We start from the raw sequence: 13526 nt of genomic DNA, 5'->3' as shown, positions 1-13526 counted from the left end.
TTTGGATAGGAGACATCAATGATACCTCGCCGATGCGTAAAACATTCAACGAAATGTTCAAAAGAGGAAAAGCGCCATCAAACACGAAGATTCAACGTAATATATTTAATTGACAGAAACTAGCATTAGCAGCACATGAGCCTTATACTCGAAAATCAGGGGCAAGTTAGGGAAAACCGACCAGAAAGTGGGTACCAAAACGCGTAGTACCAAAAACGATGTGAGCAAGAGCCGAAATGTATGCAGGATGACATCCGTGCCAGTCCTCTGGCAGAATGGGCAGAATCAACGATCTGAGGATTGACCCTTTTGAACTGTTACGCGAGAAATCGGAAAAATCAAAAAGGTTGATAAAAAGTGGGTGCCAGATTCACAGAAGTGAAAAGTGCATCCGACTTTGTCGACTCCCCACTTGCAGGCGATTTTTGTCAAACGCGCCAAGTTAGCCCTGTTTGCGTCGATGCATTTTGTTTACAAAACTTATCAGTTTTTCTGGAGGAAATCGCTTTTGTAGTTTTAAAAATTAAATGTAATAAATCTTTGTTCTATTGTAGATTGAATAGTTTATTTAATTCTGTGCAGAAAGTTTTTCATTGATCTCTTCTAGTCGACAATGCAGTAGTTAACTAAGCCGTGCTAAAAATGAATGCAGCACTTCTCACAGAAATCAAGGTGGAACCTTCTTTTCACGGTGAAGAACAAACTCTAGAAGATTCCCCATTGGAGAGTCCCAATTCTGGCATCAAGCATGAACCGTTGGACATTGAGCCGGAGGATGATCTATCGGCAGCCGAGAGCGAAATGCTACCGCCCAGCACTACAGGTAAATTGTTTATCGATTTATTATTGCAATTCATTTCCTTACAATCTTGAATTGAAGCATCAGGTGGACACTGTTTCCGGTGTCCCGATCCGGGCTGCGACTTCACCTGCGAGTTGGACGGAGTATTGAACATGCACATCCGGCTGCATCACGACGATCAAAACCTGGGGCTGATTGAGCCAACTCTGACCACTCCCGACCAGATGGAGGAGGAAGACTCTACGGAGCTGAAGATTGACCTAACGGGCCCTGCCCTACTGATCGAACGGGTCAACAAGCGAAGGAACGTTATCCACACGTGCAGCCGGTGTGGGACCGGATTCCGGAAGCGAGACGTCGCCGAAGCCCATATCGCCAAGGTTCACATGGTGGTCAAACGGTTCACGTGTAGCGTTTGTGGACGGGGCTTCGATAGGTCCGGAGATTTGGAAATACACACCCGGGTCCACACTGGGGAGCGTCCCTACAAGTGCCCGGCGGAAGATTGCGACTACTCGGCCGCGTTGACCAATACCCTACAGCGACACGTTCGGCGACGACACAAAGAACTAGTCATTGGTGGGAGTTCCTCCGGTGGTCGAGAACCGACCACGGAAAGCAATGCGAAAGGATCAGTAAAGCTAGATATCAATACCTCTGAAGCTGCTTCCTCCAGTAAGTTGAGGAGCAAAGCCAGTTCCATTCCCAAATCCAAAAAGAAACACGAATGCACAAAATGCAAAGTAGAATTCACAAAGTTGCAATCCCTGCGAGCGCATCGTAACGCAGTCCATGGCAAGGAGAAGATATTCACCTGCACCTATTGCAAGGTTACCTTCCCCAGTTCTCGCCTCTTGGCGGAGCACATTCTCCTGCACGACCAGGTAAAACCCTATCCTTGCACCGTCGAGGGATGCCAATTCACCTTTATCTCCGAAGACGACCAGAAAAGGCATCTCCAGAGGCACGAGAAGAAGGCCGATCCCAGCTTGCGGCCGTTCGTGTGCGATATCTGTGGCAAGCAGTTCGAGCTGAAGTGCGGCCTGGTGCGTCACATCAGTGCACTGCATCCGCGAAATGGCGACAGTGCCAGGTTTGTGAATTCGTAGGATGGGGTCGTCGAATAAGTGTCGAAAGCTGGAACTATTAATCAATCAATAAAACTAAACTAATAGCTAACGTACCATATGGAGCATCATCAACGTTACTAGTTCGAATTACTTTAGATGTTTTATCCCATTTAGAAGTTTAACGCATCAAGTGATTGAAAGGTGGAAGCAGAACTTCGATGAACACCTAAATTGCACTGGGAGCGCACGAAGTACCCTGTAAAACGGGATAGGTACATTTAATACGTGTTTGGAGAAAAATCTGCTTTTTTTGAGGATTTTTATTTTGCATTTTCAAAACAAGTACTGGTATCCTAGTTATCGGTTGTAGTTGAAAGATTGCTTAACGATTCATTATGAATGCACCTGAAATTTTTCATATAATTTCATATAAAAGATGATTTTTCGTTTTATGGGGTAAACTTGATAATAGGTTTGTAAACTCATGGAAATCCACCAAACCAAACTACTGTTTGACATTATTGCAGTTAGAGTAACTGGATTGGATAATGTTAATAACACTCTCTATTATAGATTAGATTTGATGCACTAACTAATGTATTGAAATTCATAGAAAAATCAGACTCAGACGAAATAAATATAGCATATACCTTTATAAGTCTGTAAGAAATTTAAAATTGTAAAATTTAATGATGTGTAGATAGGTTTCTATTGATTCTCATCTTTCGATATTGAATTCAACATTAATCAATCGTTTTTGGAATTAAAATTAAGTAAAAGTACACGACACTGAAGACGGCCTTACAGTTGAGGTCGAAATACGCGTATCTGTCAAAGGATACAAACTCTAATGGAATTAAATGGTTTAGTACTAAATTCGGTTTTTTCATCTACTTATTAAACAACTACCGAAAAGCTAAACATTACATATAATTTGCAATTGGATTAGATGGACAAATTGATATGAAGATTTGCGAAAAAGTTACACGTTTTCTCAGTGAGAATCGAACTCACGACTCCCCGATCTCTAGTTGGGGCGCGTTAACCACTACGCCATGAGAGGACTCATGAACGCAGAAGTTAACCTGAATTCGATTTCAGCTCAATAATCACGTGGTCCTTTTTCACAAAGTGCACCTCTTTCGGAAGAATTAGATGCCCATCCAAACACAATTGGGCCATCTAATCCAATTGCAAATTATATGTAATGTTTAGCTTTTCGGTAGTTGTTAAACTTCCACTCGGCTGGTTAGCCGTAAACCACGATTCATAATTAAAAACAAGTACTTATTAAAATTATAATATTTCGAACAAAACCGAATTAATTACCTAAAGTTATGGGATGTGGCCGTAGGTCGGACCGAAAGCAATAAAACAACTGGTTTGCTTGACGGTCAAATTAAAACTAACTCAATTTATTGCAATTCAAAAATACATTTGTGCTTATTCTGCGCGGCGTGTGAGTCGAGACGACTCGCTCTCACCGCGAATGACGTGAGACGACTAATGTTAATCAAATGGGAGCGAGTCGACAATTGTCACCTCATTCGACTCGTGTCACCTCACACGCCGCGCAGAATAGGCACAATTTAAAAAGTCATGGCATGCTGGAGATTTCAGTCGCATCAACTTCAACACTCCTCCTCGACGGTAGAACCAGGTCCGTCGCACTCGGGCTCAGGTTGGGTACCACTTCTAGTACTGCATTTGGTCCCTCGGTAGTCCAAAAGGTACCCAAGTTTGACACATCGTAGTACACTTTTCACGGCATTCTAGATTACCTTATGAGCCATTAAATTTTGGGCATTTGCAAGGGACATAAAGGTCTTTAATTTGTCTTTGGTAGAACTCCAGCTGCCTCACGGAATCTCGTCAACTTCAGTTTTGCCAACGGCTTAGTTAGCATGTCGGCAACCATCCTGTCCGTCGGACTGTTGTACTGCCTCATACAAGACTGGTTGTCTTCATGGATACGAATCGGTTTCGTCACGTCCACAGCAAAATCGGTCAGCAAGCGATTGATTTACTGCAATTCTTGGCAACACTCAGCGAGCGCCACAAATTCCGCTTCGGTGCTGCTCAACGCAACACACGTTTGCTTCCGGGATGCCCAGTGGATTGGTCCACCACCAAACGTAACCAGGAATCCGGAATTCGACTTCCGAGTTTAAGCATCACCGGTCCAGTCGGCGTCGACGTAAACCTCCATCACTGCTCGTCCTGGTCCCAGTACAAGCTCGTGGTCTTGGGTGTGCTTGAGGTTACGGACGATCCGTTTTGCCTCCATCCAATCTGCCTGTGACGGGTTGCTTACCGATCGCCCAAGAATCGATACGCTGACCACGATGTCCGGTCGGGTGTTCACTGCCACGTACAACAAACCACCAATCAAGCTGGCGTACTGGTTATTGTTCGGCAATTTCTCATTCTCCTCCTTTTGTTGCAGGTGGTCAGGGTCCAAAGGAACCTTCGACGATTTCGCTTCAGTCATCCCAAACCGATCCAGCAACTTCTGAATGTAAACTCGTTGGTTCAGAGAAAACTGCTTCTCGGTACGTCGCATTTGGATGCCCAAGAAATGCCTAATGTCTCTCAACGATGACACCGTGAAGCTACGGTTTAAAGCTGTCATCAGTAGGGTCCTAAAGCCCTGTCCCAATTTTAGTGCCAAACGCTTAAGTTTAGGCCAATAACACATGTTTACTCAATTTTCTAATGTTTTCCGTTGGTTTGCGTCCAAAAAAACATTCTTTTACGTTATGTTAGATTTTGTCACACCCCTTGGCTTAAACTCAAATTTTGGGTGTATTTTGTTTTCCGTGTCCCTTTCGAAATGTCAGACAGGAACAACCCCAGTGTTAAAACTAAAACCCCTGTGGTGTTTTTGTCGACTAAGCGAACGTCAAACATGATCAAAAGTGTCAAGGTTCATTTATGAACCCAATTTTTAAATTTACGTTTGAGCATGATATAGCCGGTATTTGAGCGGGAAAAATTGTTAAAGTAATTGCATTAACATGCTCTTTCGTGTTATTGAATAAAACAAGATTTCATTATAAATTTTAGGACCCAATTTGATTATATATGTTTATTCATACATTTATCCCTAGTTCTTATAGTACTTCATTCCATTAGAATGGCCAAGAGTTCCCTTTGTGATGTCTTCTACTGTTCTCAATAGGTTCGTAAAACTTTTCGCCGTTTATCTACTCCTGTTAATTAAAAAGACCTGGAAGAAGCAAATAAATATTATTTAGGATTGCAGAGAAAATTAAATCTCATTTATCAGTGCTAAGTTGATGTTTTGATGATAAAAAATGCATTTCTTGCATTTGATGCACATCAAATGTGCATCGATAAAGTGATCTACCCCTTGGTAACAATACATATATAGATATTTTCTCATACACACATTTTGAAAATACAATATTGTTAATGTATTGTCTTGATCAGCATATCGTGTATTGTTGTACAATACAAAAACAATTCAACGAACTGTATTTCAATTAGTGGTGAAAAGTATAGAATTTGTATTTTGTATGGATTGTCCCCCAACATACCGGATATTCGTGCCAACAGTAGCAAAATAATTTTAAATCCTATAGAAGTAAAGATATTTATGATGGTTGCATTCGTCGTCACAGCTAATGTCAAGTGACTTTTACAAAACTATTCATTTTTACTTTTAGAATATTTTTCACCCAACATTTCTTGCTTTCTGATCTTGGTTTGTTTAGTTCTTTCAGTCAAGCTACACAGAAAAAAGCAACAGTTGTTTTACGCGAAAATAGGAATTTGACCAAAATTGTAAGGTATAAAACCAATAAAAAAACAATACAGTGTTCTATTACAATATATTGTTTTCGAATTGTATATTCAAACAAGAATAATGTTGCTTCGACATACAATTACAATACGCTGTACGTTATATTGTACATTAATGGTTTATTCCATTCACTGAACGGTGCGTTTTTATTCGGGTTCCCTTCGCATTTAACAGTTTGGCCGAATTCGCGATTTATCTCCAGAATTTCTGAATTGTGTCTTGTGTAATCTTTCTCTTTTTGCTTAGTAAATAGTTTGATCTGTCAATCGAGAATCTCTTCAAACATACCTAAATACAAAACAAAATAAAATAGGTTTTTTTTCTATCACTCTTGTAACATCGTATTTCATTTGCGTGATTTTTCCGTGTACCGTTGTTAAATTTAGAAACGAAACATCCCGCCCGATGGAGATGCTCTCAATCCTGATGCACCGCGGTGTTTTGTTTTTGTTTGATGTTGTTGTTTTAGGATTGTGTTTGGGCGTTTAGTAAACACAAAATTATTAATAATGGCTTGCGTACCGTAATTTTTAAGCAATGTAACGCGTACGATTGAATTAAAAACGCAAGTAGGGCAAGTAGTGATATTCCGGTTATTGAACCAGTAGACACCAATAAGTAAGCAGGAAAAGGTTTGTATTAAAATGCTATTTCTGAGCAGTCGTTTTCCGGAATTGAGCCTGTAATTTGATATGTTTGATTATTGATTTCAGGAAAGACCCCTAGATGAGTGGTGCGGAACTACCCCCACGGGAGGTTGAATTCGTTCCCGTTGTTCCGACGGCGGCGGAGTCGTTCATCAAGCGCGAGCCAATCGAGATTGATGCTGAGGATGATTTCCCCGAAGAAGATGAGAAACCTGACGAATTATTGGCAGCTCTAAATCTCAGCAAAAGTAATTATGTATTCAAATTTAAGCGATTTCAGGGTTGGTAGCAGGTCTCCTTTTAGAGACTTTTAGAGTCTCTGTTTTTGCAAGACTCTATTTTTATGGAAAGTCTCGTTTTTCCATAAACTGGTATCTAAGCCTTCTCATGAATAAAACCGGGTACAAAATTATAAAGGCTCCAAAGATACGTTCAGAGATTTTTACGCGACTATTCCACAAGATTTTTAAGAATTTCTTAACGCATAGCGTAAGCGTTAGCGTAGTTACGGTATACTTCGTAGATTGGATACTAGCAACATTAATGTTTCGTTTGATAATTTCATCCAGACCGCTTTCAGAGACAAGGCTGGGGAAAAAGCCTTGACCCAATCTTGGACAATATTACCAAGCTCATGAATGTTGCTATTCCTGGCCACGCCCATCTTTACCGTAACTTGGGATAGGGGAAGGAAATGTTGATGTAGCACTTACTTAATGAGAGGCCACCGACTCAGCGACGCCCTCATAAGTGCTACGCTGAGACGAGACTCGCGAAGAGGGTCTTCTTTTTCTGTGATTGCTGAGTTTTTTTCTTATTCCACTTTGTGTTTATACCAATTATGCGCAAGCCGTTCAAATCCTCACATGAACCTCTCAGCAAAAAATGATTGAGTTTGCATCACATCGAATCATAAATAGCCGTTTGAGTGAAATTGCATGCCAGCAAACGTAGCAGACATTAGAAATGATTAATCTTCTGCTTAGATTTATCAGCAACTTTGGAAAAAACTGCTCCGCTGACTGAGGTTTTCAATAACAATTTACTTTGAACACAATACTTTTCACTATTTCAGCCATAAAAACGGTGGGCTGCATTTGACGTTTCGTGAGAGGGGAATCTGGGCTGCATATGACGTTGATATTTTTCATCTTCGCGAGTCTCTCTCAGGTGCTACGGAGGAGGAGGTTGGGAAAGGTATTAGGCCATGGTTCGCCTGAAAAGCTGACCCAGGGCATTTGTTGTTTATGTTGTTTAATTTAATCTTTTGAAAGCCGGCAATCAAAAGAGAAAACTGTGCTTAATTAACTGTGGTGATAATTAGTTTTCTGCTCAATAAAATACAAAGCAGAACCGATCCCTCTTGATCGGATAGTTCTGAAAAAAAAACACGTTCTGAATATGTATGCGGGTGGTAACAGTCGTGTAAACAAAACTCGTTATCAAGTGCCTAACAATAAATCGACTGGAACGTGCAAACCGAGCAGCAGTTTCATTTCTAAAAACGAACGACAAAAAAAAAATACCGCGGAACAAAATTTGAACTACAGTCATCTCTCCCTTACTCGATATCCTGTATCTCGATTTTTCCCCTAACTCGATGGAATGCGCGGTCCCTTCAATCTAGCATGCTTTGATACCTCTGTAAGTCGATACCTCTCTAACTCGATGTTCCCTAACTCGATGCTATCTGGTTCAATTTCCCAAGTAAGTTTACCTCTCTAACTCGATATTTTCATGAAAAGTTCCAAATGTCCTCCAAACGTTAATGAATTTCATGAATTAGATTATTATGATTAAATTGATAGTAAAATTAACGTATACTGCCAATTTCTGGGTGCTAAAATTTTTAATTTTTGCAGATCGATAAAAAAGTGTCACAAAGGTAAATGTGGAAAAATTGTATTGTTTTTCACGTTAAAATAACTATTCTCAATGTATTTTGTCAAAATAATAAAAAGTTTAAAATTTGAAAAATATGTGTTCTGTATCTCGATACCTCCCTAACTCGATGGTCCCTTCAATATCGAGTAAGGGAGAGTTAACTGTAGAAACGACAACACACAGACAGTTTCCTGGCAACTGACATGTTAGAACGCGTATATTTAAAATACCTGCCGCATTACAACCGGCAAACGCGAAAAAAAGGCGTAGCAAATAACTATACTTCGTCATGCATGTCGGAACGCAAAAACCTAACAGACTCTAAGATGCTACTTTCAAGTAATCGGAACAAACTCACCGGATTGATTTATTGGAGTCGTCTGTCTCATCTGGATGCAAAAATACATTCCGTCCTAGATACGGCAGCTAAAATCTAGCTGAACCTCCGCACCAGAAACACACATCAAATCACTCACTGCACTTCACTTTTGCTCACTGTCTGAGATACTGAGATCCTCACTGAGTGACCACAAACATGTATAAAAAGCGAAGGAATAAACGATGACGAGTGAGTCTATAAAAGTCTATCTTTGAGTTTATAGTGAAATATTACAGTGTCGGCGAGGAACAATTCGAACCGGTAATTTAGTAACGGAAAGTGATTACAAGGTTTAAGAGAGTGCGAATTTAACACGTGCTTATTAGGCACATAAATATAACATTAGTGTACGAATGATTCGTTAGTCGTTATCAAAAATCATTGCAATTCGGGATATAGTTAATCAAGGTGATACAAAGGGCACATTTTCTCCAAAAGAATCATACAAGAGATCTACAATGTGAATTGCTGTTTGTTCTTGAACAAAACCTTTTGTGAGAAGATTGCGATTCAAAGGTTACCTTTAGTAATTTTTTAGTAAAGATTTTTAAGAATTTCTTAACGCATTACTCAAAATTCTCTATGGTCTCTTTTTTGTTCCAATTCGGACATGAAGTCTCAATCAATGTTTTCAATACACTCAGTCGCTACAGGTCGCTACCAGCCTGCGATTTAACATTACCCTAAATTTCAAAACTACACATATTTTTTATAACGTGTTGTTTTTAATATTTCAGAGTCTTCACGTTCAGGACGCCGAAAAGTCGAGTTAAAACAAGATGACGACAGTCTTATATCACCACCCAAAAAGAAGTGTTCCTCCACCACCCAGAAAGCGATGGAAAAAGTTCCGAATCCGAAAGAGTCTTTCAAGTGTTCAGAGGTTGGCTGCCTTTTTTCATGTGCATCGGCCAAAACTCTGGACGCGCACACCAATCGTCTGCATCAAAAGGTGGAACTGAATTCGGCTAAGCCGAAGAAAACGAACGAAACCGTAGACATTTCCGGCGTCGAAATTCGAATTGAAACTGTAGAACGAGAGGGCGGAAGAACGATTCACAGATGCAGCAGATGTAAAACCGTATTCATCAAACGCTGTTCCGCCGAGGAACACATTGCCAAGGTCCACCTGGACGTGAAACGATACACCTGCAGTGTCTGTGGGCGGGGCTTCCATCGGCCACGTGACCTGGAAGATCACAGCCGGGTACACACCGGGGAGCGTCCGTTCGTGTGTCCCGTCGGTGGGTGCGATTATTCTTCGTCGTGGTGCACTACCGTTTACCGGCACGTCCGGAAGCACCACACGTACTACAGTGGGGAGCTGACGCCGAAAGCTGTGAGCAGAGTGCCAGTGGAAGGGACTGTTGATGATGGGGGAACTACTGGCGGATTGTCCCAGTCTGACGAGGAGAAGAATGGTGTTCAAGGTAGGATTTGTCTGTTTTTCTCTAACATGCCGCAAAATTTTCTTTGAAAATTTTCTTCAAGGAACCTTTTAGGATTTTTTGTGGATTTTATTTCGAGATTCCTAAAGAAGTTCCTCCAAGATTTCTTCCAGACATTTCTCATGAAACTAGAGGCTTACTAAAATTCAACTCGTCAAAAGATGTTATCAAAGGGGTTGCTTTCGAAATCACATGAAATTATTCCATGACTTTTTCCAAGAAGTTCCTTCATAAATTATTTCAAGTTCCAGAAAATTCCTCAAACTGTTTGTCCACTTAAAAATGACTCCTCCTGGAATTTTTCAATTATTCCCTCGAATTCCATCTAGAATTTCGCTGTTACTGTTTCAGTGCCAGTATTTATTTTTTATGAATCAATTTATCTTTTTGTCTCAAATATTATAAGGACATTTCTTCAGACATTATTTCTGACAATTCTTTTGTGATTCTACCATACATAACAACATGGTTTTAGATATTGATGATGGTACAGTGCGCTCTAATTATAATTAATGGTTATCTCTCTGTTATTGCCTTTCCAAGTTACAGATGAACCTATTGGTATGACGCCGGATGAAGTAAATCTTGAACAAGCCCCAACTGAAGCCGTTACAGGTCTGGAGGATGAAGAACTTAGCGAAAAGTTATCCCCTTTCGAAGAGGCCAACATAACCGATAACTCAGGATATACCTGTAACATATGTTCCAAAACTTTCGAACAGCTTCCGAACATCAGGCGACATCTCAATAGGGATCACAGCGAGGTGAAGAAGCGTACCTGCCATATCTGTGGGATAGCGATGTCCAATATCTCCAATCTCATTCCTCACGTAAGAAGCCACACCGGGGAGAGACCCTTCAAGTGTGGTTCATGTGAGATGGATTTCATAACTGTTAGCGATCTCAGAAGACACGGTCGTCGTTTCAACCACAGTCATGACTATTCGACGACAAAGATACACACTTGTATCATTTGTGAGGTATCGATTGGTAGCTTTCGGGATCTCGAAAATCATGCTGCTGTTCATATAGTAGAATCGAATTCTCCATCACTTCAACTCAATTTGACGCCCTACGAATCTGCTAAGATTACAATTACCAGCGAATCGAACTCACAAAAGTATACTTGTAATTTGTGCAATAAGAAGCTAAAATCACTTCCAGTGGCCAGAAAGCACGTTGTCAAGGAACATAAAGTTGAGAAGAGTCTAAGTTGTATCTACTGTGGAATCACCAGTAGATCGCGAGCAGCTCTAAAGAAGCACGTGAATGATCATGCTGGCTCAAAGTTATTCAAATGCACGAATACCCTCTGCAGTTATGCTTCCAAGGTGTTCACGGAATTCCAACAGCACTTCCACGATTGTACGAAAGAGCATCAGGCACTCTTTTCCAACGCAGACGGAACCAAACTCGAAAATCCCCCCACGCGTTTCGAACGATCCAACATCTTCCTCGCCAACGGAATCGATGGCCGGAAGATCCTCAAATGCGCCCTCTGCCCGGCAGAATTCGAACAATTTCCCATCGCACGTGAACATCTCAAGACGGAGCACAAGACTACCGATCGGTACGGGTGCCCTCGCTGTGAGGACGTTTTCCCGGATGCTAATAGTTTGGCGCAGCACATAGCCGGACACGAAGGCGTAGAGCCATTGCGGTGCCCGGTCGAGGGCTGCCAGTTTACCATGGTGACCAAGGAGGATCAGCTGAAGCATCGCCGGTGGCACGAGAAGAAGGCCAATCCTCGGCCGAAGCCGTTCGCTTGCGGCACGTGTGGGAGGCATTTCGAGATTAGGACCAGTCTCGTACGCCATGTGAACAAAAAGCATCGAAAGGCGGGAGGTGAGTGCTAGCTTTAGGGGTACATAGTGATCAACTGGATCAATAAACAATTAAATCTGTAATTTTCAATGCTAACTGCTAATGATAGAGAACATTTCCATAATTACGGTGAGAGGTATTTTTTGACGTAGGACTACGTCTTTGTTTTCTATATTGGGGTGCACTTTAAAAGTACGAAAAATGAGACATGTAACGAAATTAGGGGAGATTTTGAACGTTAATAACTCAGTTGTTTATGAACCAATTATTACGATTTTAGTATCATCCGATCAGAAATGTATCTACGCATCGTTAGTAATATATCCGATAAGTGAATTTTGTTGTTAAACTATTGAAAATTTGATAAATGTTGACCCCTTTCTTATCCAACCAATCACGCGTGAGCATTTTTTGGCGGTATCGCTTCCTACTATAAAAGCAAACGGGTCCCTGCTTCTTCCCTCAGTCTTCTTTTTGCGGTCGGACTGTGAACACGATTGGGCGAGTGATTCTCGCTTTGCTTTTGCACCCGCGTCACAGTCCAATTTGTGTCGTCGAAAGAGGAAGATGCAAGATTGATTTGCGGCGGCGATGACGATGGCTTGGGCGCTTCTCCGAGAGGCGGACTACTGCGATGAGATGAGCTCGCTCTTCTCGCATGAGATGGATGGATATGGGTTATGAAAGGGGTCCACGTGGTCTGTAGGGATTTGAATTCTAAACTTGTAACCAACTCAGTTATTGGGTCACCAAGTGGCTCGGTAGCTTAGTTGGTAAAGCGCTTGTCTAGCATACAAGAGTCCTGGGTTTGAATCCCAGCCGAGCACGTGAATTTTTTTCATAATTTCACCCATAATTTGTCCATCTTTACCACCCGTAATGAGTTAATTAATTTAAGTAATTCTAAGTCCAACTCATTATTGGGACATACCCATTTCCCAGATTGGTCGACTAGAAGAGAAGAGCACGAAAGGGAGGAGCATCATCTGCTAATCTAAGGGTTTAAAAGATACTTCTTTCACCGGATTCGGTTTCATTCCATTTTCGTTTTCGAGCGAGAATTCATCCGAACCTGCTTAGCGAGGAGCACCATTTCCAGATTTCGTCTTCAGCCGTGTGATCCACTACCTGTTGCTGATGTGTGCCATCCCTACCACCAAACATTCAGCTTACTTATTCAGAGAACTTATTCAAATGTATACACTTGTGTTGATGATTCTTTGTTTAACCGTGGCAATCAACTGATAACATCCTGTAGTGCGATTCATCTATGACAGCATCCGAGCTAACAAAGCCACCAGGGCCACCAAATGTGCGTAAAAGAGTTAACGGAATAATATTTCCGACTTTATTTATCGCATTGCCAAGCAATAAATAATATTTCTCTCTAACCATAAGGCCAACAAAGCGATGACCGGAGCTTTCATTACAATCCTTGAATCATTTCCTATAGACACATTCATTACTATTAAATATTCGCTATTTAGTTTAGCATGGTGAACATTGAGGAACTACTGTTCTTTCCAATGCTTTCATATATTTCATTATATATTATCAAAATGATCATACAACCTGAAGTGGAATTTCACATCCTTATAGATAAGTATGACGAATGATTTACCAAATTGTAATGTTCATACAAAACG

General features: G+C 41.1%; 2 protein-coding genes and 1 non-coding gene across 7 annotated transcripts; all 3 read left to right on the top strand.

Annotated features, from left to right (window-relative positions):
* The first annotated feature begins 429 nt into the window (after positions 1–429).
* On the top strand, positions 430–2473 carry LOC5575245 (zinc finger protein 235). 4 transcript variants are annotated; one of them, XM_021841849.1, is made up of 3 exons: positions 430–529; positions 587–823; positions 881–2473. In XM_021841849.1, the coding sequence occupies exons 2-3, from the start codon at positions 643–645 to the stop codon at positions 1909–1911; spliced, it is 1212 nt and encodes a 403-aa protein (XP_021697541.1). In that variant the 5' UTR covers positions 430–529; positions 587–642; the 3' UTR covers positions 1912–2473. The 4 variants fall into 4 exon arrangements, with proteins under 4 accessions (XP_021697541.1, XP_021697540.1, XP_021697542.1 ...); XM_021841848.1 differs by having other exon boundaries at positions 583–823; XM_021841850.1 differs by having other exon boundaries at positions 464–823; positions 887–2473.
* A 3302-nt stretch (positions 2474–5775) lies between these two features.
* LOC5575246 (zinc finger protein Xfin) lies at positions 5776–11963 on the top strand. Of its 2 annotated transcripts, none has more exons than XM_021841847.1 (4): positions 5776–6330; positions 6412–6593; positions 9346–10038; positions 10600–11963. In XM_021841847.1, the coding sequence occupies exons 2-4, from the start codon at positions 6425–6427 to the stop codon at positions 11910–11912; spliced, it is 2175 nt and encodes a 724-aa protein (XP_021697539.1). In that variant the 5' UTR covers positions 5776–6330; positions 6412–6424; the 3' UTR covers positions 11913–11963. The 2 variants fall into 2 exon arrangements, with proteins under 2 accessions (XP_021697539.1, XP_001655647.2); XM_001655597.2 differs by having other exon boundaries at positions 5777–6330; positions 10606–11963.
* A 672-nt stretch (positions 11964–12635) lies between these two features.
* Positions 12636–12707, top strand: Trnaa-agc. Its single transcript has one exon. It is a non-coding gene; the product is annotated as a tRNA-Ala (tRNA).
* The last annotated feature ends 819 nt before the right edge of the window (positions 12708–13526 follow it).

This window comes from Aedes aegypti, chromosome 2 (assembly GCF_002204515.2).
Source record: "Aedes aegypti strain LVP_AGWG chromosome 2, AaegL5.0 Primary Assembly, whole genome shotgun sequence".
Classification (NCBI taxonomy): domain Eukaryota; kingdom Metazoa; phylum Arthropoda; class Insecta; order Diptera; family Culicidae; genus Aedes; species Aedes aegypti.
This window is presented reverse-complemented; position numbering and strand designations above follow the sequence as displayed.